At 34.4% G+C, this 26,942-nt stretch overlaps 1 protein-coding gene across 1 annotated transcript; it reads left to right on the plus strand.

Moving 5' to 3' along the window:
• The first annotated feature begins 3,340 nt into the window (after nt 1–3,340).
• Nucleotides 3,341–25,665, plus strand: LOC110737354 (DNA gyrase subunit A, chloroplastic/mitochondrial-like). The gene is made up of 27 exons (XM_021917704.1): nt 3,341–4,103; nt 4,686–4,755; nt 4,849–4,914; nt 6,086–6,187; nt 6,326–6,370; nt 6,462–6,560; nt 6,683–6,769; nt 9,577–9,647; nt 14,038–14,146; nt 14,241–14,303; nt 16,264–16,329; nt 16,420–16,508; nt 16,695–16,743; nt 18,839–18,925; nt 19,027–19,120; nt 22,129–22,199; nt 22,292–22,381; nt 22,879–23,004; nt 23,082–23,239; nt 23,449–23,530; nt 23,597–23,761; nt 23,875–23,976; nt 24,541–24,677; nt 24,822–24,942; nt 25,024–25,078; nt 25,174–25,273; nt 25,377–25,665. The coding sequence occupies exons 1-27, from the start codon at nt 3,691–3,693 to the stop codon at nt 25,498–25,500; spliced, it is 2,841 nt and encodes a 946-aa protein (XP_021773396.1). The 5' UTR covers nt 3,341–3,690; the 3' UTR covers nt 25,501–25,665.
• Nucleotides 25,666–26,942: the final 1,277 nt, after the last annotated feature.

Genomic DNA, 26,942 nt, shown 5'->3' on the forward strand with positions numbered 1-26,942 from the left:
ATGTCATAAATAAAAGTGTGGTTCATATACAACATGCCAAACAATAATTTTCCAATCATTAATCCATCTCAAATAAATTATGCTTCATAATTCAATCACCATTATCAATAAATCCACAATTTCCAATCACAGTCTTAGCATGATACTACATCATCAAAAATATGCTAAGTACGCAAATGTACCTCAATTAAGCCCTTAAAGTGGCCAAATACACTACAACACCTCTCGAACCAAGTCTCCTACATAGAGGGACAATAATACTATATTATTTACCCTTTTGTATACACAGTTTTTAGCAACTTAAACTCACTTTAAACAACTTATAATAATTTGAAAATTATAGTAAAACCCTTAATTAATCTCTTCAATTCTTTAATGGGTAATTAAACCCTTTTCATAAAATCATCAAAATTAGTACTTTGGGCAAAATTCCAGCATAATAATCTAATCAAAAACCTATTAAAACTTCATAAAGATTCAATCTTTAAGCATTATTATCACTTACAATCAATGGATATATAAAACCCCCAAATCAATTGCAAGTTTAGAACCCTAAAAATCAACACTTTAATAATTAAAACCCTAACTTTTAATACTTTATAAAATATGAAAATTAAACATTTATAATCTAAAATTTACAATCTTTAATCATTAAAACACAATTATAAAACATATTAATCATGTTTAAACAAATAAAATCAATACCCAAAATATAAAGTATAAGAATACTAATTAAAACAAAATAAAAAAGGAGAGAGAAAGGAAGTACCACCATGGGTGGCTGGCCGGCGGTTGGGCATGGGACGCCGGAAGGGTAACGTGGCACGCCGACCATTGATGATTGATGATATGGCAGCGGGAGTTCGATGACAACAAAAGGATTCATGCGTGACTTCCTAATTCCTATGCATGGAAGTTTCGCGCATGAAATCCCAAAAAAGCAAGGACAAAGAAAGAAAAAAAATAAGAAAAGTATAAAAAAAAGAAGAAAAGAAAATAATGAAAAATAAAGAAAAGGGAAAAAAAAATACTTACCACAAAAATATGATTTATAAGCCTCTTTGTGTGGGAAAATTTTGGGGTTTTGAGAGGTATTTATATAGTAGAGAATAGGGTTTAAGTTTGGGCTCAATAAATAAATGGACTTAAGCTATGGGATATTTGACCCACAAGGGCTCAAATGAAGGGTTGAACTTATTTAAATGAAATAGGTTATTCCAATAAGAGTATGTAGGACTAGTTTACATATGATATTATAAATAAAACCCAATAATTGGTAAACGTTTGACCCAAAATATATTTTACTTTTATAAAACCTTATAATTAAAATACTTTAACCCTTTAAAATATTTAATTAAAATACCCGAGCCCTTAAAAATATATTTTATAAATACTTAAATAATTTATTAAATACATAAATAATACAGAGTATTACAAAGGGAGACTCCTACATTGGCAATTATGGCTTAACCAATTCTCTTTTATTGTTGAACATATACAGGGCTCGAAGAATTCTTTGGCATATAGTTTTACTAGAGAATTAGCCAATGACGAACAAGCACAAGACATCAGAAAAACCTTCTACCCATCAACTAGATAAGATGGAGGCAGAGAGAAAAACTCTTATTAAAGAAATTAATAAAGCAATGGAGCGGGTTTCACCCTCCACTTAGCCTGGGCCTTGATGGAGGCCATGATTGTTTCATCAAAGAGGAGATCTCGAGATGATTTGATTAAAAGTTGTCATGTAGCAGTTTGAAGGTTTCTAATGTACGAAGTAATAGTCATTATCCTGCGACTCATTCCTGATATTCAGGATATAATACTAAATAAAATAAACGATAACGATTTTAAATTCTGGTACAATTTAGTTGTATCAAGGTGATACAAGTTGTATGATGTTTATGATATATGGGGAAGTAGAATAATGTTCAACACTAATTCCAGAGTGGGTACTGTGTCAATTCATCCACATTCGATCTCTGGAATGGAGGGGACCATATGTGGCGAAGCACTACCGAGCTTGGGATTATGGAATGGTTAATAGTATTGTACCATTTCCTGATAATAATACTATTTTCTTTGAGAAGCTTACAAAATTCCAAAAGTATGTATTTAGGATAATTTATGATGCAACAAGATACAAAGGAAGTTGAAGATGTTCATCGCAAATTCAAAGATCCAATCTATATCCAGCAGAGATGAGTAAAAGATCCTACAGAGGCAAGAGCTTATGGATTATTCTATATTGCTCAGTATCTTAACCAATTCATATATAACAATAAAGGAAGAACCACCCGTCATAATACATGTGGGAAATACTACAATAGTATAGTAGCACCTTAATGGTTAAGAAATTATTTAGAAGGAGTATTACATGGTGGATCAGTGTATGATTATCTTGAACAAGTTTAAGCTAGAAATTATTTATCTTTAGAAGGAAAAAACACTTATTGGAGATCTTTGTCACATGGGATGAATCTTATGCTGCCAAATGTGTGATGGATCTCAGTATAGAAGAAGACAACCAAATGTATGTCCATTATGAAGACATTAATGGTGGTCTACAAGATGTGATGAAGTCCTGAGCCCACACCAGCAATAATGTATTCTACTTTTACTGTTGTAGCACATTTTTTTTGTTTTATAAAATCTTTGGAAAAGCAGTAAACAATATTCACTTGCTGAGTCATGGTTTCCGTAAGCCATAGAAGTGTCAATGACCTTTGTGATTCTTCCCCTATATAAAGAGCTTAGGCAAAGAAGTGAAGGCAGAGTTGGAAGAGTTAGCTAGAGAATTCCTTTGAAAGCATTAGAGAGACCTCTAGAGAAAAATAATAACCGTAAGAGACATATTGGTTCTCCATATCTCTTTAAGTAGAGAAAACTCTAGTTCAGCTTATGTCTGTTTAAGATTTCAGTTTGTTTGTTTGTTGTGTGTGTGTGTGTATATATATATATATAATACACACACACAAACATATATATATATATTGAGTGTTGTAATCTTTTCAAGTTAAATAAAAGTTTCTCATAAAGAAGGGAAGTTATCCCCTTGAACTTTATATATCAAATGAGTTATCTTTCTGTTTAAGAATTTCCATCATAGACACAGGTGGGCGTTAATCTATATTAATATATATAGACATATAGTAAAATACCAATTACAGAGTCGTTGATATCAAAAGATATACCAATTAGAAGTTCGTTGGTACCAAAGAAGAATACCAACTAGGCTTGTCTTGGTTGTTTTTGGTACACCAATGACATTAAAAACAATACCAAACGAATACTGCCAAAAATGTTGGTGAGTAGAGACCAAGTGGACTCTACTTAGTAAAGATTAAGAAAACCTCAATAGATTTAGTCACCCCTGCAACGATTACAAAATTTTTTCGAAAAGCATTCATTGAAATTGCAATGGACAAAAAATTACTAACTGAACTTCTCCAAATTTTCTATATGTATATAACTTGTGCATAACACAAACCAATATAGACTCGTTAAAACTAAAAAAGCATTATGAAAAAAATTAAGTAACCAAAAAAAAAAAAAAAAAAAAAAATGGCGCGCAAAACCAAAAAGCTTTAACATAAACCCTAATTTTAGGGTTTAATATTATCCAGACAATCTCTTTCCTCTCATTCTCTACTCTCAAATCCTTTCCATTTCCCCCCATTTTTCAATGGAATGAACATCCATTCCTTCAATTGCAACCTCCTTCCTTCAAATCCTTCTTCCATGGCTTTCTCTACCGCCGGCATTCGCCTCTTCCGCTGCTACAACCACCATTTATGGCGGTCCCCTAGTTTCTCGAAGCTTCGGCCATTTTCGGAGCTCCGTTTCTTCTCTGTTAAAAATCCTCGGCGTCCAACGATTCAAGCAAAGCGAAGGGAGGAGAGTGAAGCAGGGGCTGTTAATGGAGAAGATGGTAGTGGTAGTGTTTCTCTTTTGGATAGGGGTATTAGTGGTGAGAGGATTGTACCTACTGAGCTTCATAAGGAGGCTACTGAGGCTTATATGGCGTATGCTATGTCGGTTTTGCTCGGACGAGCTTTGCCCGATGTTCGTGATGGACTTAAGCCTGTTCATCGGAGAATTCTGTGAGTATAGTGTGTGTGTGTGTTTTTTTTTTTTTTTTTTTTTTTTTTTAAATTTGATTTTTTATTTTTGGGAAAATTTTGGGGAATTTATGCTTTTACTGTAGTTATTTGAACAGGATATTGGAATATTGACTTCATTTGACTATAGAATTTGCAAAAAGCTAGTGTAGTGTACTTGCATTGAGCTAATTCGGCTTAATTTTCATAGAATTTAATCGCGTATAGTGTTCTTATATGGAGTACTTGTTCTTTAAATTGTTAGAAATAAACCCATTTTCAACATTGTGCAGTGTAGTGTGTATTTTGCACTAAGTGGTCGTTTGGTTCAACGAATTGGAATGGAATTGATTGGGAACCCATACCATGTTGTTTGTTTGGGCCTTTGGGAATGTTGTAGAATCCATTCCAATGTTTGGTTGAGCATTTAATGCTATGGAGTCTCATACTGATGGTATAAAACTCCATTCCAATCCCCAACAATCTCATTATGATTCAAAAGATTTGTGCTTTAAGGAGATTGCACACTTTAACTTGGTCTTGAGACCTTGATATTGACCGGCTTGTATGACGTTCTGGGTGCAGATTTGCAATGCATGAATTGGGCCTTTCATCTAGAAAACCTTTCAAAAAGTGTGCTAGAGTTGTCGGAGAGGTTAGAAAAACTGAACAGAAATCTGATTGATATCTTGAAATCTTTGTGCCCTTTGGCAAGCTGAACACATGATATGTTATATTTACACTGAAGGTCTTAGGAAAATTTCATCCGCATGGAGATGTTGCTGTTTACGAGTCATTGGTGCGAATGGCACAGGTAAGACAGATACGTGCCATAGTTTCATACTATTCAGTGGATCATCAACTCTTTTGTTTCTTTAGGCTTTTAATTGGTCATAATTTGTTGCAAGCTTTCTTTTGATTGTTGCTGTTGCATGGGTTTTCACCTTCTGAGTTAATGAAGGAAATCAGATGTGGGGGTTTGTCAATTGAGTATGCCTTGTTCAAATGATCATCTCCATGTATTTAGGCCTCTTGAGAAATGATATTTGGTCAATTTTGTCTGTGAAAATTGCCTAAAGTCATCTTGATGAAGAGTGTAACTTCAACTTCCAGCATGCTCTCATTGGTCTTCCAATGAGGACATTATGTCTGTTAGCTTTATGATGAATGTTGATGTGATCTTTTTCTTATAATCTGGAATTGCGTTTAAGTTTTTCATGTCATAATGCATGCGGCATGTAGAAAAAATTTCATTGTTATCTGAAGTGGCCGACAAGGTGGCGATTGTGGAGTGAATTCTAGAAGAGATGTTCTTTCAAGTGGGCCTAGAAAGAAAAGTCAAATGAGGCTTGGCTCTGTAGGTACATTTGTTGAGTGCCTGTGTTTTGGGTTTTAAAATCCAAGGATGATGCTTCCTCCAAATTTGTTTCATATAAATCTATCATTGAAAAATGTCAAGGCATATTGTCTTTATTAGGCTCTTGAAAGAATTCTTTTTGAAATAATGTTGATCATTTATTCCTTTGGCAAGAGAACTTTTCTTTCTTTTCCATAAAAAAGGACTTGTCTTTCTTGAAAAAGTGCTGGACACCTTTGTATGAAGATCTGTCAAGTATATTATTGTCATGATATTTTTTGGCTATATATAGATTTGTTTTAAGTGCTAGTGTTATTATGATCATACTTTCTATGTCTAAGTGGTTATTCTTGTTGGCATGATGTTTGATTTTTTGGTAAATGTAAACGGCTCAAAGCCCATATACAATAGACTTGGAGAATATATGTACAGATCTTTCAGAAAGTAACTAAGCTCGAGCCACTGTTTGAAAACCACATTCTCATTACATTGAAGAAGCCATGCCTGCATTTTTTATTTAGATGCATAGTCTTTATATGATTTACTCTGCTGCAAGCTTCTTTCCTTGGCTTATCTATATGTTGAAATAACTCAAGAATCAACTGGAAACTGTTGCTTTGTTTTGAAGGATTTCTCTCTAAGGAGCCCACTCATTCAAGGACATGGAAATTTTGGTTCAATTGATTCTGATCCTCCTGCTGCAATGCGATACACAGAATGTAGACTACAAGTAAACTCCTGTTATCTTTCTGCACCATGCTTTACCTTAAAGGATTGTTCTGATCATATTTGGTACACGTCTCTATAGTCTGATTCATTGCTGCTAGGCTTTTAGGTATAACTCTATTGTTCAATTTATTTTTTGCAGGCATTAACTGAAGCAATGTTGTTGGCGGATTTAGACCTAAATACTGTCAGTTCTCTGTCAAATCACTCTCAAGAGTTTATACTACCAAGTTCTATGCTTTAGAGTTTTACTTATTAATCTATTGTTATTGATGCAGGTAGATTTTGTTCCTAACTTCGATAGCTCACAGCAAGAGCCATCACTGCTTCCTTCTCGTATACCAAATTTATTGTTGAATGGTTCTTCTGGAATAGCGGTACTGTTTGTATTATAATCTTATCAATGTTATCAATCCTCCTTGCACCTATACTTAGTATGTCGACTGGTTCAATTTTTGGTCAAGAATTTGAACTAACGCTGCTTTATCGTTGTATCCAGGTAGGAATGGCTACTAATATCCCCCCTCATAATCTTGGAGAGTTGGTCGATGCACTTTCTGTGTTGATTCATAATCCAGAGGCTACAGTAAGTTCTACTCTTCAAGCCTCAAATATTTTAGATAAACATGCCTCTAGTTTGATCTTTGATGCAATATGGTAGTGGTGTTTAGGCTTTGTACCCAATATCTTTTGGGTATATGTAAATTTCAATTCCTCCTTGTTCCTCCCTTTGTTAGAGATTCTCTGATAAACTCATAAAAGCTAGAACTTGTTGATGCCTCCACTTTGCCTCATGGATCTATGTTATGAAGCCTCTGTGGGAAGTCCAGGATTCACTACATGCTTCTGCAATGTTATTTCTCTTTCATGTAGCAATGAATATAAGCTTTGAGTCTTGTGAGGCTTGGTTTCCATTTTTAGTTTTCCCCCTCTTTAAATTATTAGATATATGCACACAGATCGAAGTCCTCAAAAGATGTACCAGAATTTAGGAATGTTTATTCTTCATGGTAATGAATGCTTTGCTTCTGCAGTTTTAATCAATGGGTAATTATGGAAGTGAAAACTTTTGGAAGTAGTGAATTTATCTTTATGATTACAGAGGACTCTTTGAATTTCCTTTTGATCTGAATATGGCATATTGTTGATTGAGCTATTGGCTATTTGTATATCTTTCCATGCCTTGTAGCAATGTGATAACTAGCTCCTATGTTATCTTATGAGCTCAAATCTATTCTTAAAATGTTTTTATTTGACTTTTCCTAAACTTATTCGAGCTTATCTCATAATGTTTATAACATTATGAGAGTGTATGTAAAAAGTGGTTGGGTGTAAGAAAAAGGTGGATAAATTAAGAAAGTGTTAGAAGATGGGTGGGTGTATGAAAAGGTGGAAACAAAAGAATGAGGGGAAAGGTGTAAATATTGTGAGGTATGAGGGGTAAAGTAGTAAAAGGATTTGCTAAAAAAAGGAATAAAGGAGATAATGTTTATAACATTTACTATTGGAACAAGAATTAATACAAATGAGAGAGTGTATGTAAAAAGTGGTTTGGTGTAAAAAAAAAAGGATAAATTAAGAAATTGTAAAAAGATGGGTGGGTGTAAGAAAAGTTGAGAGGGAAGGTGTAAATATTGTGAGGTATGAGGGGTAAAATAGTAAAAAGGGTTTGCTAAAAATGGAATGAAGGAGATATGTCAAAAATATTATAAAATGGATAAAAATGAAATGTGTTATGAACATTATAAAAAGGAGGTGGTATAAATTACCCTAACTTGTCTAGATTGATCTAATACTAAGGTGCCGTTTGTTAGGTCTTCGTCAAAGGGTAAGGGAATTAGTAGGATTGATTCCCTTTGATGTTGTTTGTTGAATCTAAATTGTCGTTACCTCTACCGTATTTCCTTTTTCACTTTTCCCTAGAGTCCTCTTGGGTTGATTCCTCATACCCCCTAGGATTTTTCATTCCCTTTATCCACAACCACTACCTACTCTGTCTTTCTCCAACAATGGTTCCCAATCTTAATCAACAATCGGCGGCCACCGTCAACCTATCATATCCGCTGTCGTCCTCCAATTTTCATCACTGTTATCCAATTCTAGCGACTGTCTTTCCTCTTCTCTCTTTTCTTGTTATCATTGATCTATTTTTTTTCCTTTTTTGGTGGTGTTGGTGAGCTGTTTTGGGAGGTACCTTGAGGACATATGGTGGTCCTCCTATAACCATCGTTTCCCCCCTCCCTTTTCTCAAATTTGGATCCGAAAATGTGAGGTGGTTGTGGTCCTGCTGGGGTTTTGTGGTCAATGTGGTGTTGGTGGGTTATGTAATGACATGGGAAGGTGCTGGTGGGGCTGGTAATCGTGGGACTGGTAATTTTGGGGCAGTGAGTGGGGTGGAGCCATGGAATCAAGATGGGGTAGAGGCATGGATGTAGTACAGTTGCAGAGAACAACTACTTTTTTCTAAAGACAGTTATTCCCTTTCTCCTATGTATAAACAAACAACATGTGAAACTCAGGTGAATTTCATTCCTTTCCTTCTCTTTCCCTTTCTTGATGTCAACCCTATGTGAACCAAACCCCCCATAAAAGTAATACACCCAATGATTAGTGATCAGTGTTGCTCTGAGCCTTTAGCTAATTCACGAGTATATACTACAATCTATGCAACAAGCCGTGTGTTATGTGGTTATATTGTACTAGTATGGTGGTTTACTTTTATTTTTATTTTTAACAAGTATTTTTGGGTAAAAAGTGACTTCAAGGTTTATAAAGAAAATCACCAACATAATTAAATTTTCATCAATAGAAAAATTAAGCAACTTTATCAATGTATGTATATATTTCCATCTTCTTTGAACGTGGTTTGTAAAAAAAGTTTACCTGCATTATCACAATCTTCTCTAGATGTAATTTGTCTTTAATTTTTTATTTGTCCTTCTCTCAGTTTCTCTCCCCTCACCCTCTCTCTCTTACCCTGATAACATTGTCAGGCATATAATAATGAATCTTATGTAAAAGCGTATTTTGAGCTTCTTTCAATGGTATAAAAATTGTTAATTTTCAAATTACCTAACATAGCTGTATTTAATTTACATTTTAGAGTTAATTTGATTTATTTATTGACAATCAAACTCTATTATTCTCTTATCCTAACCATTATATATATATATATATATATATATATATTGATCAATCTAAAACTTGATATAATTTTTAACTAACATTTTATTTAATAATATGCCACGGTGATGTTGCTTTATATGCTTTTGAAAAGTTCATAGCAGTTCTGTACAAGTTTTCTTACTGTTATTTACATATATGTGAAAATAATTAAGATTTCTGTTTTTTTTGGCTAAATCTATTAATTTTGTTTTGGGGCCTTTGTAATAGCTTCAGGAGCTGTTGGAATCCATGCCAGCACCTGATTTTCCGACTGGAGGTCTTATTATGGGTAACCTTGGGTAAGCTTATGTCCATCTTTTTCATCTTCAAAATATAATTTTACTTTTAATAGGAAAAGCACCCGCACCTAATATTTAAGCTTGCTTTAGTTGCTTTTCTAAATATGGTAAAAGTTTTATGTTGCATGACTTCTCTGTCATTTGTGTAGTGATTATACAGTTTGTTCAGTTGGAACACCTGAACAAGATGTTTGTTTGCATTATTTTCTGCATGGAAAATCTTTACTGTATCATATCCTTTTTGTTTAGAATCTATAAATGAATTTACTTACAGTTAGAACACTCTTGTAGTCTTGTGATATAGACACAGTTCAAAAACAACAGGGAATTCCTTGGGTAGTTCTTGTTGATGGAATTTGTAAAAGTCACAATCATTGTTACTTCATGGTTTTCAAGGGTAATGCTGGTGTAGAACATAACATTCCAAGGCCTTGGCTTGACTGGGTTCCTCGCTGGGTGTTATTGTAATCTTCAATATCTATATCTGCTTATGAGATCTGTTGATGTTATTTGAGGTTTTTTTAAAAAAAACCAATTATGAGGTTAGGAAAAAGAAAGTGGGTCATATTAGAGACAATTGATTATTTTGGAAATTATAGCTACTGGAACTAAAATTTCAGGATTCCTATCTGTTTCTATATCCATATGGTGGCTACTATATTTCTGTTACAGGCGAGAGAGTTATAGGCTCCTCTTGAATATTTACTGAAGTTGTAAATGAGTTTTAGAGGATTCTTGTGTTCTCTTCCTACATTTTGAAGGGTTAAATGAATTTCAGAATGGCAATGAGATGGAAAAATGTCTCTCTAGATCACCTTCAGTTGGGACATGAATGGATGTGGTTTGATGGGTGGGTACGAAAATGATGCATCTGGCATACCTACCCTGCTTGATTCCTGCTAGGTATCTTTTGTTTTTACTCTGTTGGGAGTTAAAGGGATGGGAGAAGCTGGAGAACGCTAGAATATTGCTGCTTGTAGTGATTAAAGTTTGAAGTACTTTGAGATTCAGACTTTGGAGTCCCTTCATGTTCTTCCCCTTAGACTACAGAAACATCTGCTGAATGGATCGGCAACATTTTAACATAACTTCTATTTTAGGGAAAAATAAATATTTCTTGTATAAAAAACTGGAAGAAGAAGTTAAAAAAACCCCTGCCAATATTGTAAAATTACCAACTAATTTTGATGTGGTGGTTTTACTTGTCACTACTGTGGCAATTTAGCTGTCTAAAGTGCAAATTCATTTGGATGTAAATTGACTGTTTATGCCCCTTGAAAAAAAGGACATTAAAACAAAATAATTTAGTTTGTGATACCGTTGTTGGTAAGACAGACAATGGTGTAATCGTTTATTGGGTGTTTTGGCAGTTGCAGAATTCGGGGATAAATATTAATTTCTGTGGTCAGAATGGGTTAGATAAGGCCATTTGGATTTAAAGAAATATGACAATATTGGTTTGTGGGATCCTTCCCTGCATCCACTAGCCCCATTACCAGATCTTCTTTTCCCTTTAATGTCATCGTTTTTTCCTCGTACCACCTAAGCCTGCATTATTTATACATTTTGTGGCAAATATCTCTTGTTTAATCCTTCCATTCTTTAGGAATCTTATTAAAGTTACTGTTTTAAAAACATAAATTCCTTTCCTTTTATATAGTGGTTGTCATTTTTTTTTTAATTTTATTTTATACTTCCTCCGTTTCTTTATAGTTGCAACACTTTCCTAAAATGGAAATGTCATAATAGTTGCAACACACTATAAAAAGAAGGTTTTTAAAGTGAAAATTGTACTATTACCATAATTTAAAGCACATGGCCCACTTGATTATACTCCTAACAACATTTTAAACCCATTTTAAGTGTATTATGTCATGTGAGGACCACTTTTCTTAAATACCATGATAAAGTGTGTTGCAACTATAAAGAAACGGAGGAATTTTTTTTTTTTTTGTCCTCCTGGTTGACTTGTTTTTGCATCATTTGTGACTGCTTCTTTTGTATTTATTTTCTAATTTTTGTTTGTAGTGCTACACTTGCTTCAGGAAACACTCTAATAGATTTAGGTAAAATATCAATAAGAGATGATTATTTAATCTCCAATGTTGCTTATAGATCTCTCAAGCTCTTTCCCTTTCCTCCATCAAATGGAAGATGTTAAAAGTAGAAGAGCAGAGTATACAAGGAACAATAATTTTTGAACATATAGAAAAGAGGGGAAGAACAGAAGTTAATATTATGAAATATAATTCAATTAAGTAGAAATCTTTCAGGCACATTCAACTATGTTTTCTGTCTCAACTACAGTATGTCAGCAGCAAAGCAAATTAGGGCAGAAAGAACCAAACCTTAAAGGTTGAAACCAAATGTGAGAAATGATCATGTTTCTCCATCTGTAGTTACTTAATTTGCTAATGCCACCACAGATTAAAAAAGAAGGTGAATTATACATGAAAGCAGTACATTTTGGTCTAATATTAGTGAATTGCATATCCATACCCGATCTCGTAGTAGTGAATGACATTGAGAAAGTGAGAAGTATGAGTCCTCGTTCATATTGTATGCAAATGTTTATATGATAAACTAAAAATGATTCAAATAGAAGGGAATCAGATGGGTAACAAAGGGACAGATGTGAGATAGGGAAGGGAAGAAGAGTTATGGAAGAAGCACAAGTAGGGAGAGAAACTAAGGGAATGTCATTCTGCTTGAATTAACTCGTGATAAAATAATCAGGGATGAGAAATATATTTTTGGTATTATAAGGTGGGATTTAACAAGGGAGATTCTTTGGTGGGCTTTAACAAGGAAAGGCGTTTGACATCATTTAGGACATGTAGGAGGGAGCTAGCATAAGTGTAAGAATCATTGTTGGGAAGACTGAAGAGTTCCCTATTACAATTGGAGTTCATCAAGGTTCTACACTTAGTCCTTTTCCCTTTGCTATAGTCATGGACAAAGTCCTATTCTTTTTGCTATAGTCATGGACGAATTGAAGAGTTCAATTCAAGATGACATAGATGACATACCCTGGTGCACGATATTGTGTTGATTGATGAAACAAAAGAAGGCGTGAAAAGTAAGTTGGAATTGTGGAGACGAACTTTGGAGTCTTGTGGCTTTAAGGTGAGCAGAAGTAAGACGGAGTATTTGTAATGTAAGTTTAGAGGTGTGAGAAAAAGTGAGGCAGGGATGATCACCTTGTTTGGGAAGATTGTCCAAGGTTTCAAGTTTTTTCGAATCCGGGATCTATTATTCAAAAGGATGGAGACAAAAATGGAGATGTAGCTCATAGAATCAAAGCGGGTTGGTTGAAGTGGAAGAGTGCGTGAATAATGGAGAATTGGATGGAGATGTAGCTCATAGGCTAAAGCGAGTTGGTTGAAGTGGAAGAGTGCGACATGATTTTTTATGTGATCCCAGTGTGCTTCATAGATCAAAGGGGAACTTTTACCAAATGGCAATAAGGCTTGCATTGTTATATGGTACATAATGTTGGTCCGTAAAGCATTTCCACATGCATAAAAAGAAGGTGGCGAAGATGCGTATGTTGTGATGGGTGTGTGGCCATACAAAAAAGGATCGGTTTAGGAATAAGATAATTAGGAAGAAATTAGGAGTTACATCGATTGAGTACAGGATGAGGGAGAATCGCTTAAGATTGTTTGGCCATGTAAGGAGACCAAGTGACGCTTCAGTAAGGAGGCTTGAAGAGTTCAAAGTGTTAGCCTGTTAGGATTGCGAGAGGTAGGGAAAAACCTAAGAAAATTTGGAAAAAGGTGATTGAGAGGGACATGAGTGCTTTGGGGATTGAGGAAATAATTGTGTTGGATAGGCGTTGTGGAGGGTTGTGATTATATATAAACTTTTTAAATTTATTTTTGTATTTATTATTATTTTATACCACTAATGTTTTATGAACTGTATTGATTTCCCTTGCTAAAGTTTTCTGATGTTTTTTACTCCCAACATTTTAACCACTCCTTGAAAACTTTCTTAAACCTTATTCTTGGTTTTTATTTTAAAATTCCCTTATGCTTTTCCTTTTTCTCACTTTATTCACCTTTTTTCCTTACTTTTTCAAATTCCCTTATCCTTGTTATGTCTTTTTTTTTTTTTTATTTATTTTTTTTAATATCGTTCGGTTCCTTATGTCGATTCATGTTAGCTAACCCATTTTGGAACTAAGGCTTTGTTGTTGTAGTTGTTTCCTAAACGATCAGGGAACCAACTGATAGAGTTAATACTAGAAATCTAATACGTGTGGAATATTAAAAACAAATTCAATAGTTTCTTTAGTAACTTCTTTTTGAAAAAAATAACTTTTATAAAAGTCGTTATGTATTTGTATTTTGGTTTATAACCTGGACTTCTGTCTAATGCTCTATAGAATCCTTGATGCATATCGGACCGGGAAAGGACGCATTGTCATAAGAGGAAAGACTGAGATAGAACAATTCGATTCTAAGACTAAACGTACAGCTATTATTATAAAAGAGGTCTGCATCTGTCTTGTGATTACCTTTTCTCTTTGAATGATACTTCCTATCCTCCCAAGTATGATCTAATTTGCGGTGTTTACAAATGAAACAGATACCATACCAGACAAACAAAGCCACTCTAGTTGAGAAGATAGCTGAACATGTTGAAAATAAGGTAGCTTTTTCCTCCAACATGTGAACTGCATGGTCTATAAAGCATATAATTGGGAACTTGTACTATGTCCAATATGCGTGGATGAATAATTTTACCATATGCTCATGCCTGTACGCTAATGTTTTTTTTATTTTTTTTTTTGTTTCAAGCTCTCAATCTCAATTGTCCTCTCTAAGTTGCTTATATGTGCTTAGATTTGTTTATTTGAGTAAATTTCTAAATTTCCCGGATGGCTATTAAAGATTGACCATCCAGCCAACCATATGTTGTATAAATTGGTAGTATAAACTATAAAGGCTATCAAACTAAAGATTTTTGTTTCTGTCTCTTGTTAAAAGAGGTTGTTAACCTGCAAGGGATACTGAATCACTGATCTGATGCTGTAAAATGAGAATTGACTGTTTAACATACTCTTTTTTTTTTTTTTTTTTTTTTTTTTTTCATTTTTTTTTTTTTTTTGGGCCAAATTGCCAAAAGGAGAAAAAATTACAGCCTCTTAAGGCAAGACTGTAACAAGCAGTCAAGCACCAAGCACCAAGCACCAACATCCTAAACAGGCCACACAAACCCCAACTGGACTCAGAACTTTGGATGCCACCTTCTAGGAAAGGGTTCACTCAAAGTAAAGGACCAGGAAAAATAGAAAACCATACATCAGTGCTATACTAACAATTATCTTATCCCTAAAGACAGAATCTGAAGACTTGCAACTGCCTGTGAACATCAAAGTATTTCTCTGTATCCAGATGCCGTGAATAGCTTCTGTAAACACATGGCCATAGACCCTTCCTTTTGCACTTGACTTCCAGCAATGCTTAATAAGCCATTGCTTTTCCTCAGTAAACCCCTGCACAGGCTCCCTGCAACCAATGAAATCATTCACCTGTCTCCAAATGTTTTTAGAATAAGAACAAGAAAAAATCAAGTGAGACACACACTAATTCTCAGTCAAACAAAAGAAGCAAAGAGGGTCACAAGGAGCATGCCACAAAGTCAACCTGTGCTTAGCAACCAGCTTGTTCCACAAAGCAAGCCATGTAATAAAAAGACTTTTTGGGGAAGCCTTATCATGAGGAAACCTCTCTTCAATCTATCTTAGGATACTGAGGTCACCATTATGAATGAAAGAGGACCATACACCAATACCATCAATCAACTCTTGGCACTTCAGAGTTTCATAACCGAAGAATATTTTTTAGGAATACCAGCGGACCATAAATTCTTGTTGTTGAAATAAATATATGCACTTATATAAACTGCGTATTGTCAGCTTTGTGAGAAGGATCCCAAAGAAGCTTAACCACTGCGGATTTATTCCATTCACCCAAAGAAGTGATATTCTAGCCCCCACATACTCTAGGAAAATTGGAAGACACATGTGCTTCTAGGACACCAGAGCTTTCTTGAAGGACTGCCTTTTCCTTTCTAGAGAAAACACCTTGACCAAATGAAGCCTGCCTGCACAGGAGAGATTTCTAGCAGTCTACATACTCCTTCTGATCCAAGTCTTGGGTAGTTGGGTCATTTTAGCAGTTTTTACACATTAAGAAAATTACATAGATATTGTAGAGTAACATTTTTTTAATATTGGTAATATAAAGTGACATAATGTTATATTATTATTTGATATAAAGTCAAGGAAAAGTTGGAATAAAGGCAAAGATCCAGTTGTGGAGGATGAGGAAGAGGTTGATACTTGATAGATAACATGAATTGGCTGCCTGAAATTTTGAGTGCTGTTTATAAGCGCTTATGGAAATTTTACTGAGCTTATGTGACTGTGGACTAGATCCTGATTCTATGATAATAGGAGGAATAATGTTTATCTTATTCTTCTGCTGGTCTTTTGTGTATCTAATGCCTAATATGCATGTAACTCTTAAATAGTTAAATGGACTACATGCTATTACATGCTGAATGCTAACTTGACATGTTACCGTTTCCATTATTTTTTATGCAGAATCTAGAAGGAATAAGTGACATCCGTGACGAAAGTGATCGTTCTGGGATGCGTATAGTGATTGAGGTAGGGAATTCCTAGTGTTGGTAAGCTAAATCTATAATATGTTACCATATTACTGATCCACTTATCCATATTATTATAACATTTTTGCAGTTGAAGCGGGGAGCTGAACCGTCAGTTGTTCTAAATAACTTGTACCGTCTTACTGCACTTCAGTCCAGCTTCAATTGCAACATGGTTGGGTAAGTTCTGGTATCCCTCATCATACTTCTCATCCACTGATGATTTTTGAAATTTATGAAAATGATGTAAAGTTGCATCCGTCCTTGCTAAATAGACTTTGATGTGCTCTTTCCTTTTTAATGAATTAACTAGATCACTTCTTTTCTGAGGCTTCCTTTGATAATTAATTATCATTAAATGTACAGGATTCTTAATGGACAACCTAAACTGATGGGCTTGAAAGAGTTGCTTCAGGTAACAATTTGATTCTGTTATTTACTTATAGTATTTACTACCTCCGTTTTTTTTTTAGTTGACGCGTATTCCTTTTTGGGAAGTTTTGTTTTAGTTGACATGTGTTCCTTTTTGGGAAGCTTATTTTTGGTTGACCCCACTACAAACTTGATAAACTAAGCTAAAGCACTTGGTCTACCCGCTTGCTTTAACATTCTCTCTCCTCTCTTTAAAGTGTGTGCCTAAATTGAACGTGTCACCTAAATAGAAACGAAGGAAGTTTTTCTTTATTATGTATTGGTAAGTATGCCTTTTAGCTAAATAACAAGTCCTCTGTACTTCTTTAGGGAATCTAACAAGTGTGCAATATTTCATAATCTTCATAATTGAACAAAAGAGTGCAAAGAAAAGCTAAAAATTTCTTTTAAGTACATTGATCTCTTCCCCATTCATAAATTTGTTGAGGGAACTAGCATAAATGTTCTACATTATTCTTTTCTTAAAGGTAGCATCTAGCAGTGTATGCCTGCACCTAATGATTTATGATTGGAGATAAATAAAGTCATTCAGATGGTCCAATCTCCAACGAGAAATTCTTCGTCAGTCTGGATTTAGTTTCCCTCACTTTGTGGAGGTCCTAGCAGGTTGCATCTGTGTGCTTTCTAGAAACTACCATTAAAAGTACTTATGGGATACTAGTATTGAGTATGTACATGACTGACATTTTATCTTCTGATATAAATACTAAATTACAAATATAAAAGCAAAAGCACATGCCACTGTTTGTTGGGTGAAGGGAGATCTGTATGTATGCAATGCTCCTTGTAACCATTTCATACTACTGAAAAAAAGAAGCTGTTTCCACTCTTTTTAGCATATGCTCATTTAACGTAATTCTTAAATGGAATATTTAAAGGATAAAATAAATTCTGAAAACAGTAAAAAGGTGGTGAAACATTTATAATGAGCACTAGGAGCAAGAACAGGGTTGGGGGAAGGAGGGGACCGGGGTAAAATTTGTGGTCACTATTATAAAGTAGATATGTAAATATGTTTTAGTTTGTAGATACTATGGTCACTTGGTCAGTGATATGCTAAAGCTCCTGCATCTAAACAGGTCCTCAAAGGAAAAGAAATTTGGTACTAGGAGTCTAGGAGTTTTGGTCTGAAGATATTAGCATGTCAATCTTTATCTTCAAATTAATCCTAATCATATTACATAACGGGCCTGCATAAAATAATCTTCTCTAGGTAAATAGATCATGGCAGTTTGCATAAGGATATACTGTAACTTAATTTGATTTAGTATATTGAGATGTGACTGCTATCCCTTATCCTACATACATACATTTGATATTCTTATTTCCTTCTGCCTGTATTTGTGTAGTTTCCAACATAGCTCTTCTACTATGAAATTATGAAGTAATCGAAGCCATTCGTTTGTCCTCCAAGGGCTCATATTATAAGCTGCCTGGGTACCTTATAGTAGAAGCAGCTACCTTATAAATGGGGGACAGTAAACTTGTAAGAAAAAACTTTTTCCTATAGGAGTATCAAATGATGAGATTTTCTCTCTTCTCTTGCACCTTTTTGAGCATATTAATCCTAATGATTAACTTAATCGTTATCTAACTTTGGGTAACAATGACGAATGAAAACCTTGACTTCATTAAACTTGTTAATTATATTGCTTTCGCCCAAAAACAAGTATATATCTTTTTCTTGTATATTGATTTCTCCCAAATGTTCCCAAACCCCAAAGATAGAGCACCTTGGAAAGTGAGCAATTTTCTGAAAGTTGATTGTTTAAGTGAAGAGATGAAGGTTATTCATCATTATTGGAGGATCCAGCCGTTTAATACAAACTTAATTAAAATATTCTTCAATAAATTGTACTTGACCGTACAATCGATTGTAGAAGGGACACTGACTCACTGTGATATCTAATGGAGCCTGGCTTTGTGTGGAAACTGGGATTTAATGGTGTCTGTTAAGCTGTGTTTTGTGTAGAATATGAATGCATGACGGACAGTTCCCAACACTTTCCAGTTTTGTAAAACGTTACTAGCTACTTGTTTTGAGCTCATCTCAGATTTTGTGAATTTTAATCTTGCAGGCATTTCTTGAATTTAGGTGCTCAGTTGTTGAAAGACGTGCTCAGTTTAAGCTTTCACAAGCACAGGCGAGACAGCATATTGTGGAGGTACTTTAAAATGTTAAAGCTTGAAATGTTTCCTATGTGGTTTCCTTGTATATGTAGCTTGTGTTTGATTTTTTTTTTTCCCCTTGTGTTTCTATATAAAGGGTATCATTGTGGGGCTTGATAATTTAGATGAAATTATTCAAGTAATCAGGAAAGCATCAAGCAATGCAATGGCATCAGCAGATTTGATGAATAGTAAGCTTCTGATACCTTATTTGCAATTTGTTAAATCATGTCAGGTTGTTCTTTCCAGTTTAATGTACTATATTCTTTGACGGAAGGTGACGAAAGGTGTAAAACAGTTCCACGTAAATAATGTAATAATCTTGAATTTGCAATTTGTATGACCTATGGTATGCAATAACAAGGAAAAAGGCAGAAGTTGGCTTATTGTCCCATGTCCCTAGGGCTCCTCTTCGTAAAAACACGCATCTTCAAACCCTGTCCAGTGAAGAACTAATAACTGCACCTCCCTTAAACACAGGACCCTATATATAATCCCATCCTCCCTTCCTCCCCTTTCTCATTCAACTCCCTTTGAAAAAAAAAAATCCTCATAATTTGGTCTTTGATTAATGTTGTTGTTGTAGTAGTAGTACTAATTTGCTTTTCATATATTTGATTGGCCCTATTGTTCTTATGTAGTTTCTGAACAAACAATTGGGTATATATGATTGTACCCATAGAGCCTATTGACCCTGAATTATTATGTCATGATTAATAAATTAATGCATTGACTCATTGAAAGTTGGCTAATATGTAAGTTTTGTAACCTGCTGTTATTAGGTAGCTGAGTGAGCAAGAATGAGGGATTATGATCTGCTAATGGAGGTGGGAGGAGAGTTAAAAAAAGAAGAGAGAGGGAAGATAAGAGAGAGAAAGAAACAATAGATTGGTGATATGGTGATTTTAGTTGAGGCAGAATGGGGTAGGGTATAAACAGGTCTAAGGAGATGGATAGTGGGGGTATAGAGAAGAGGTTTTTTCTTGTCAAAGTTGTAATGAAGCCAACAGGGGCAGAAGGACTGAATTGGAAAGAGGGAAGACCTTTTAAGGAATGGAGGGAGTACTTAATTTAAGGGAATCATTTCTATCATGAGACAAGTAACAACTGTGTTAACGATAAATACGCGTCTCTAGAAACTGGATTTTGATGACCTAAATGCTGTTTAAGGGATGTTGGAAAAGAGGGGTTGATTTTAGATTTGTTTGAAACTTTCTTCTGAGTTTGTATTTGGGAGGGCATCTTGTATGAGTGTGATGTTAATTTTCGTCAACAAATTAGAATTCAGTTACACTTGTATATGGTAGAGTTAACCTCTGATGATCTTGAAGGGACTATCAACAAATAAGCAAATAACTCCTGAAAAAACTGAAAATATTAGGTAAAAGTGATTGAGATTTGTTTATAGGAAAATTTGTCAAAAAGTACCTTATTTTTGTGCTTGTTTTGTGATCTAGACCATCTAGTACCTTACTTGAAATTTATATTTTTGTTTAATAGTACCTTAAATTCATTCCTTTTACAAAAGTACCTCATTTCATTTTTCCAGTGGAGAAGTCAAATTTTAAGCTATTGACCTTTTTTACTACTCCCATTTTTGTGTGGGTGAAGCTCGCATCTGATCTCTGTTTTTAAATCTGTCTCTTCCAAATTTTTTCCCTTCTTAATCGCCTTTCTTCTCACTGTTTTTTCTTTCTTTTTTCCCCTTCCTTTTCTCTATGTTATCTTCTGATTATAAGCAAGTCATTCAATAAAAATTAAAAGAGCATGAGGAATGGAGCTGTAGGTGTTTTTGGTGGTACGTACTTGTTCCAATTGTGTTACATATCTGGACGTTTAGGGTTTAATCCCTTTCTTTGTTGGATGGAAAAGGATGTTTGCTGTGTTAATTGTAATAAAAACTAGAAGAAAGTATAAATTTGATTAAACTATTCGATTCAGGTCTTTGAAAGTTCATTGAAAAAACCTTGTTAGTTTCCAGCATTTTGCCTAAAAAAAAAATGAATAAAAAGAAAGGAAACCCGTAGGGAGAAAGAACTCAAGGAAGACGATCAAAAGAAGCAACAAGGATGTACAGATGGATAAGAATTGGAGCCAATACATTAGTGGGAGAGGGAGTTTACTGTGTGAGGTAAAGAAATTAAAGAAGGGAGTGTAAAGTGTTACACACACTAAGAAAAAGTCGGAAAAAGTCATTTGCCGGAAAATTGACTTTTTCACTGGAAAAATGAAACAAGGTATAGTTTTGAAAAAGACAATGATTAAAGTTCTAATTGACAAAATAAGTCAATTAAATGAATAGTGTAAACTAAGATATTTTTTTCTAAGACATTTTCCATTTTTTTTTATAATACTTCCTTTGGTTTTTGTTTACTTGTTCTGACTTTTGGCACTATTAAGGTTACTTTGACTTTTATTAGTCATTTAATCTAAAGATAAAACATAGTCATGCGAGGTTTATTTAGATTTGTCTTAACGTCTACGCGAGGTTTACTTACATACTACCTCGGTATCTCGCGTTATACAAACTCTTAAATGGACCTGCTTCACATTAATTTATTATGGACCACTAATTTTACAGACACTAAGATGTTTTATTAATAAAAAAAGGGTCACTATATTAAAATAAAGGTTATTATGTTGAAATTAAAGTCATTTTGGTTTTTTAAAGGCAATAAGAGGTAATTTTTTTAATGAAATTTTTTATATAGTGGTCAATATGAATAATAAAGGTCACTATGTTCAACATAATGTCGTACTTAGCTTCACAATAATATTAAAGGTCACAGAAATTTTAATAAAGGTTATTATGTTAAAGTTAAGGCCACTATGTTCAATGCAACGTTAGTTGTGCGCGTATAAACCTCAGGTCTACACAAGTTTTTTTGCTCTGGTTAGTAGTTACTCTTTCTTTTTTTGTCCATTCCTTTGTGTTGGTTGCACTTCCTCTCTCATCCATTTCTGGTAAAGTATTCTACACTTTTACCCCTTACCTACATCACATGCAACACTCTATTTTCTACTTTTTTTCTTATAAATCCATTTTAAACACTCTCTTTCCTATTTTCTATTACATAAAACTCCAATTATAATATTATCTCTCCTACCCTCTTTAATCTTTGTGCAAATAGTAATTGCAACTAACTCAAAGGAACGAAAATAGTATGTCAGTAATTATATTAACGTTCCACTTTTGCAGAGTATAGTTTGTCTCAGAAACAAGCTGAAGCTATATTGGATATTAATCTAAGAAAGCTTACTGTTCTTGAGGTGTGCTGCAAATCTTTCTCCAAACATTAATATGCTAGGCTACATGCACCTGCTATTTGTATACTTACAGTAAATCTTTCTGATGCTGCCAGAGAAACAAATTTGTTGATGAGGGTAAATCGCTGATGGAACAAATCTGTAAATTGGAAGAGTTATTGTCGAGCAAGAAACAAATTCTTCAGGTAAAGACAGAAATGTTGTTCAATATTCTTGTGTGATACCATTTACACATTGCTCCTTCAACTTCCACTGGTCAGTATGGAATTTCCAAACTATTTTTAACCGAAGACAAAATTAGGGGATTATAAGAATAGGATTAGAAGTGTCTGTTGATTTGATTTTCAAAACTATGCCAAACTATTAGTAAACTTTTTTTTCTTAAGAAATCTTTTAATTACCATTCCTGTTTTCCAATTTAAGGGTTGTTTCCGTGTCCTTGTTCCCATTTCTTTTCTGTTTCCATCTTCAAGTTACCTATCTCCAACATGCCTTGTTCCATCTAGATCACATGATGTTCTTTCTACCAGTGTGGAGAACTTTTTAAAAACTATTATAATCTATCATACTAGGAACCTTAGTTTTATGCTCTTCTCATTTGCCTATTGCTTTGTCAAGTGAAGAATACTAGTCTAGCTGCAAAGTTGCTAACAGCTAACCTACTGTATGTGCTATGTTGTAGTTAATTGAACAAGAGGCTATTGAACTGAAGAACAAGTTCGCAACTCCCAGGCGCTCCATGCTGGATGATGACGAAGGTGGTCAGGTGGACGACATTGATGTTATTCCCAATGAAGAAGTGATCTTGGTAGTTAATTTGTGCTGGACTGTCTTATTTTTCCTCTTGCTGAATATTCAATCTTATTGATACCCTTTATATTCCAGGCTATCAGTGAAAAGGGTTATGTTAAGAGAATGAAACCCAATACATTTGCTGCTCAAGGACGTGGAACTATAGGTAAATCTGTTGGGAAAATGCGAGTGAATGACATGATGTCTGACTTCCTTGTCTGCCATGCTCATGATCATATACTTTACTTCAGGTATGAAAATTCTTCTAGCAGTTCAATGTATTTTGTCCTCATGAGTCATGATTGGACTTAATTTCATGCATCCTTAGCCTTGAATGCTTCATTCAAATCTCTAGTTCAGGTCCTCTATTTGATCGTATGCGTTTTTCTTTTTATTTGATCATGTGTGTGTGTAGGCAGCTGTTTTAATACTGAATTGTTCTGCATGATTTGTTTTGCAGTGATAAGGGTATCGTTTACTCTTCCCGTGCATATAAAATTCCAGAATGTACACGCACTGCTGCCGGCACACCATTGATACAGGTACATGTAACTATTTAGTTTGCATGGAATATTTGTGGTCTCTTCTGATTTCTATTTGGATGTCAGATCTTGTCATTGTCAGATGGTGAAAGAATAACATCCATCATTCCCGTGGGTGAATTTGTTGATGACCAATATCTAGTAATGCTCACAGCCAATGGGTACATCAAGAAAGTGTCACTGAACTATTTCTCATCAATCAGATCAACAGGAATAATCGCTATACAGTTGGTCGGTCTTCTCTTATGCATAATCTGCTATTCAATTATTTTAAGTATTACTTTCCATTCAGCAAGTACGAGTAGCTAAGGTTTTATTTATATGCTCCGCATGTTATTTGACAGGTTCCAGATGATGAATTGAAATGGGTACGGTGTTGCACAAATGATGACCTAATTGCAATGGCTTCCCAAAATGGAATGGTCATTCTTAGCTCTGGTGATACTGTAAGTTGCATAGATGATCCACGTATCTAACAGTGTATGAAATTCATGACTTTATTTGGCGCCTAAAGTGTGTAATATAATGGTTTGATCTGGTCACTTTCAGTCCATTACTAGGACCAAAGTAGTGATGCTTTTAATAGTACTTATAGCTCTTCTGTTGATGCAAAGAGCATTTGGAATGTGCTATAAACTTTTTAGCAGTTCAATTTAAAATAGATCTATTAGCTTACTCAGTTGGTAGTGTTAGGTGTGTTACAGTTACTGAATATACATGATTAAACTGAAAGTTGATAAGAACAACATACTAATCGCTTGGGCTTACCACTACTGAATTGGTTACTCTACTGAAGCTATTGATACTGAACATACTAGCAATTTTTAGTTTATGTTTGCCAAGTACCAACTTCTTAACTCTTTCTAGACATACTTTTTGTTATAATAATCTGGATATCTGCACTTTCTGTTGTGCACTTAATACTTGATCATGCTGCAGTGGTGCTGTTCAATAATGAAATAGCATGCCTTGGATGTTATTTACTCGTGTTGTCGTACTATTGGTTCCAGATTCGATCCCTTGGAAGAAATACAAGAGGTACAACTGCCATGAAACTAAAAAATGGGGATAAGATGGCAAGCATGGATATCATACCTGCAACATTTAGAAAAGAGTTGGACCAAAATGTAGATGAATATGGTATATGGTAAGATTATCTGCACCTTATTGAGGCATTTGAGGAGTTGCTTGATCTTTTCCTTGTGGTCTCTTATATTAGCTTCTTTACCTTAGATTGTAAAGTAACTCTGCAAGTGTGCAGCTTATAAGAATATGTGTTTGTTTGATGCAGGAAGAAGGGAACGAGTGGTCCATGGCTTCTTTTTGTTTCAGAAAGCGGCTATGGGAAGCGGGTTCCATTGAGCAGCTTCCGCCTGTCACCCCTAAATAGGGTTGGTTTGATTGGATATAAAGTAAGTTGGATCTACTTGAACAATTTTAGTGGATTTTGGTTTGGGTATGATTGTAAATATAAATCTCATGTGCATTTTCAGTTTGCATCTGAAGACCAATTAGCTGCTGTTTTTGTAGTAGGATTTTCACTCTCAGGTAATCTTGCATTTAAGTATGCTACTCTTTTCTAATCTTTTCATGCGTATAAATTTGACTCCTATTAACTTTATACTCTTGCATCCCTTTGGCAGAAGATGGAGAAAGTGATGAACATATCATCTTGGTTAGCCAGAGCGGAACCATCAACAGGATTAAAGTTCGTGATATCTCGATACAATCACGTTATGCCAGGTAACTAAAAGAATTCTGGTGTTGAGTGCTGTCTTGGCCAAGATAATTTTGATGTTAGTTTCGGCTTGCTGATCTAAACATGTTTCTCATTTTCTTCTTTCAGGGGTGTTATTCTCATGCGGCTTGATCATCTTGGGAAGATTCAGTCAGCGTCTTTGATTTCTTCAGCAGTAGGTGAGCCTGATGAAGATGAAGTTGTTCAACTACTAGGTGAAATTGCTGGATGAGGAGTTCAAACACTGTATTATATACAGAAAGATTGTCATTTTTTGTATTGGATCTGTATATAAATTAAGAAACTGTGGTTTTGGTGCATACTAGTATATAACATGTCTTCTGGTGTCACGTTGCAGTTTGTTTTAGTCCTAATCTACCTTGTTTATTTTTTTGTACGGAAATGTTTGCCTCTTTTCTGTTTTTGCTGTTCAATTGCATCTCCGGACTAGGGGTGGTTATGATGCGGAATTATTGCGAATCCAACTCAAGTTTGACTTGTCTCAAACTCTTAGCTACACTCTATTTTAAAACATTGGATCTTGAAAAGTTGATTTCACTTGAATGAGATATGAATTTAACTTAAGATAGGCTTTTAGAAATGAATACTTTTTGTGAAGTAAAATATACTCCCTCCGTCCTCGATTGATAGCCACTTTTGCCATTTTTTGGCACCCAAAATGTTAGTCACATTTCACAATTTCAGGTGCCATACAATAACACAAAATGTCCTATACACTGTCATTTTTTTGGTTGTATTATGTGTGCTTTCGAAAATACCCTTATATTTGCCTTTGTACTTGTGCCTTAATTAAATGAATTGTCTACCTTGAATTTTGGTACTCTGACTCACTTTGTAACGTTGCTTTCTCTCTCTTCATTTCACTATTTTTCTACACTCTTCCATTGAAAAACGACTAATTTCTTCCTTCTCTCTCTTCAATTTGGGCAATTTAATTGGAGTTCAAAATCGCTGGAAAAATTGTGTATTGGTGTTGTACTTGTTCAAACAAATCAAAGCCCTCAACTAATTTTGTGAATCCGTCCTTTTTAAAGGTGATAGGTATCGATTTTTTTTCAATTTCCTGTATATGTATTTTTTGATTTTTTTTTTAATAATTTGATTATACAGAGTAATTGTTGAATCTTGATTATGTTTTCAATTTTTTTTGTTTGAAATAATTTGATTATGCGGAATAATTTTGATTTACTGTACTTCTTTGCCATGGATCTTGATTTTGTCCATTACTATGATTGGGAATTTAAATTCTTGCCCTAAATCATGATTCGTATGTGAATATTTGTGTTTGCGATTTTAAATATTTGCCCTAAATCATGATTGTGATTTCGTGAGTTTTTTTTCAATTTAATTCATGATTTTTACGGATTATGTGAAGTTGTTGATCATGTTAGTACAAATTGGTTAGTTGATATCAAGCATAAATCACGATTGTTATGTGGCCTTGTTGAGGATGTGTGATTTTGAATTTGAGAAAGGTTAATTGTTCACTTGAATTAGGGTTTCACTGTTCACTTGATTTAGGGTTTACTGTTCATTGCATGTATTGTTCATTGTTCAATGTACGAGGGCTATCACTTATGAAACAATGTTAGAGGTTTATTGTAGTTGTTGACATTGTTATAACACGAGTCCTGTTGTTTGAATGTTTCATGG

The sequence above is a fragment of the Chenopodium quinoa genome, unplaced genomic scaffold (genome assembly GCF_001683475.1).
Source record: "Chenopodium quinoa cultivar QQ74 unplaced genomic scaffold, ASM168347v1, whole genome shotgun sequence".
Lineage (NCBI taxonomy): Eukaryota > Viridiplantae > Streptophyta > Magnoliopsida > Caryophyllales > Amaranthaceae > Chenopodium > Chenopodium quinoa.

Coding starts and splice junctions, on each gene's coding strand:
- LOC110737354 (XM_021917704.1), top strand. CDS start 3,691: ATGAACATCCATTCCTTCAATTGCAACCTCCTTCCTTCAAATCCTTCT. Junction 23,531..23,596: donor CCGGCACACCATTGATACAG/GTACATGTAACT, acceptor TTTGGATGTCAG/ATCTTGTCATTGTCAGATGG. Junction 23,762..23,874: donor GAATAATCGCTATACAGTTG/GTCGGTCTTCTC, acceptor GTTATTTGACAG/GTTCCAGATGATGAATTGAA.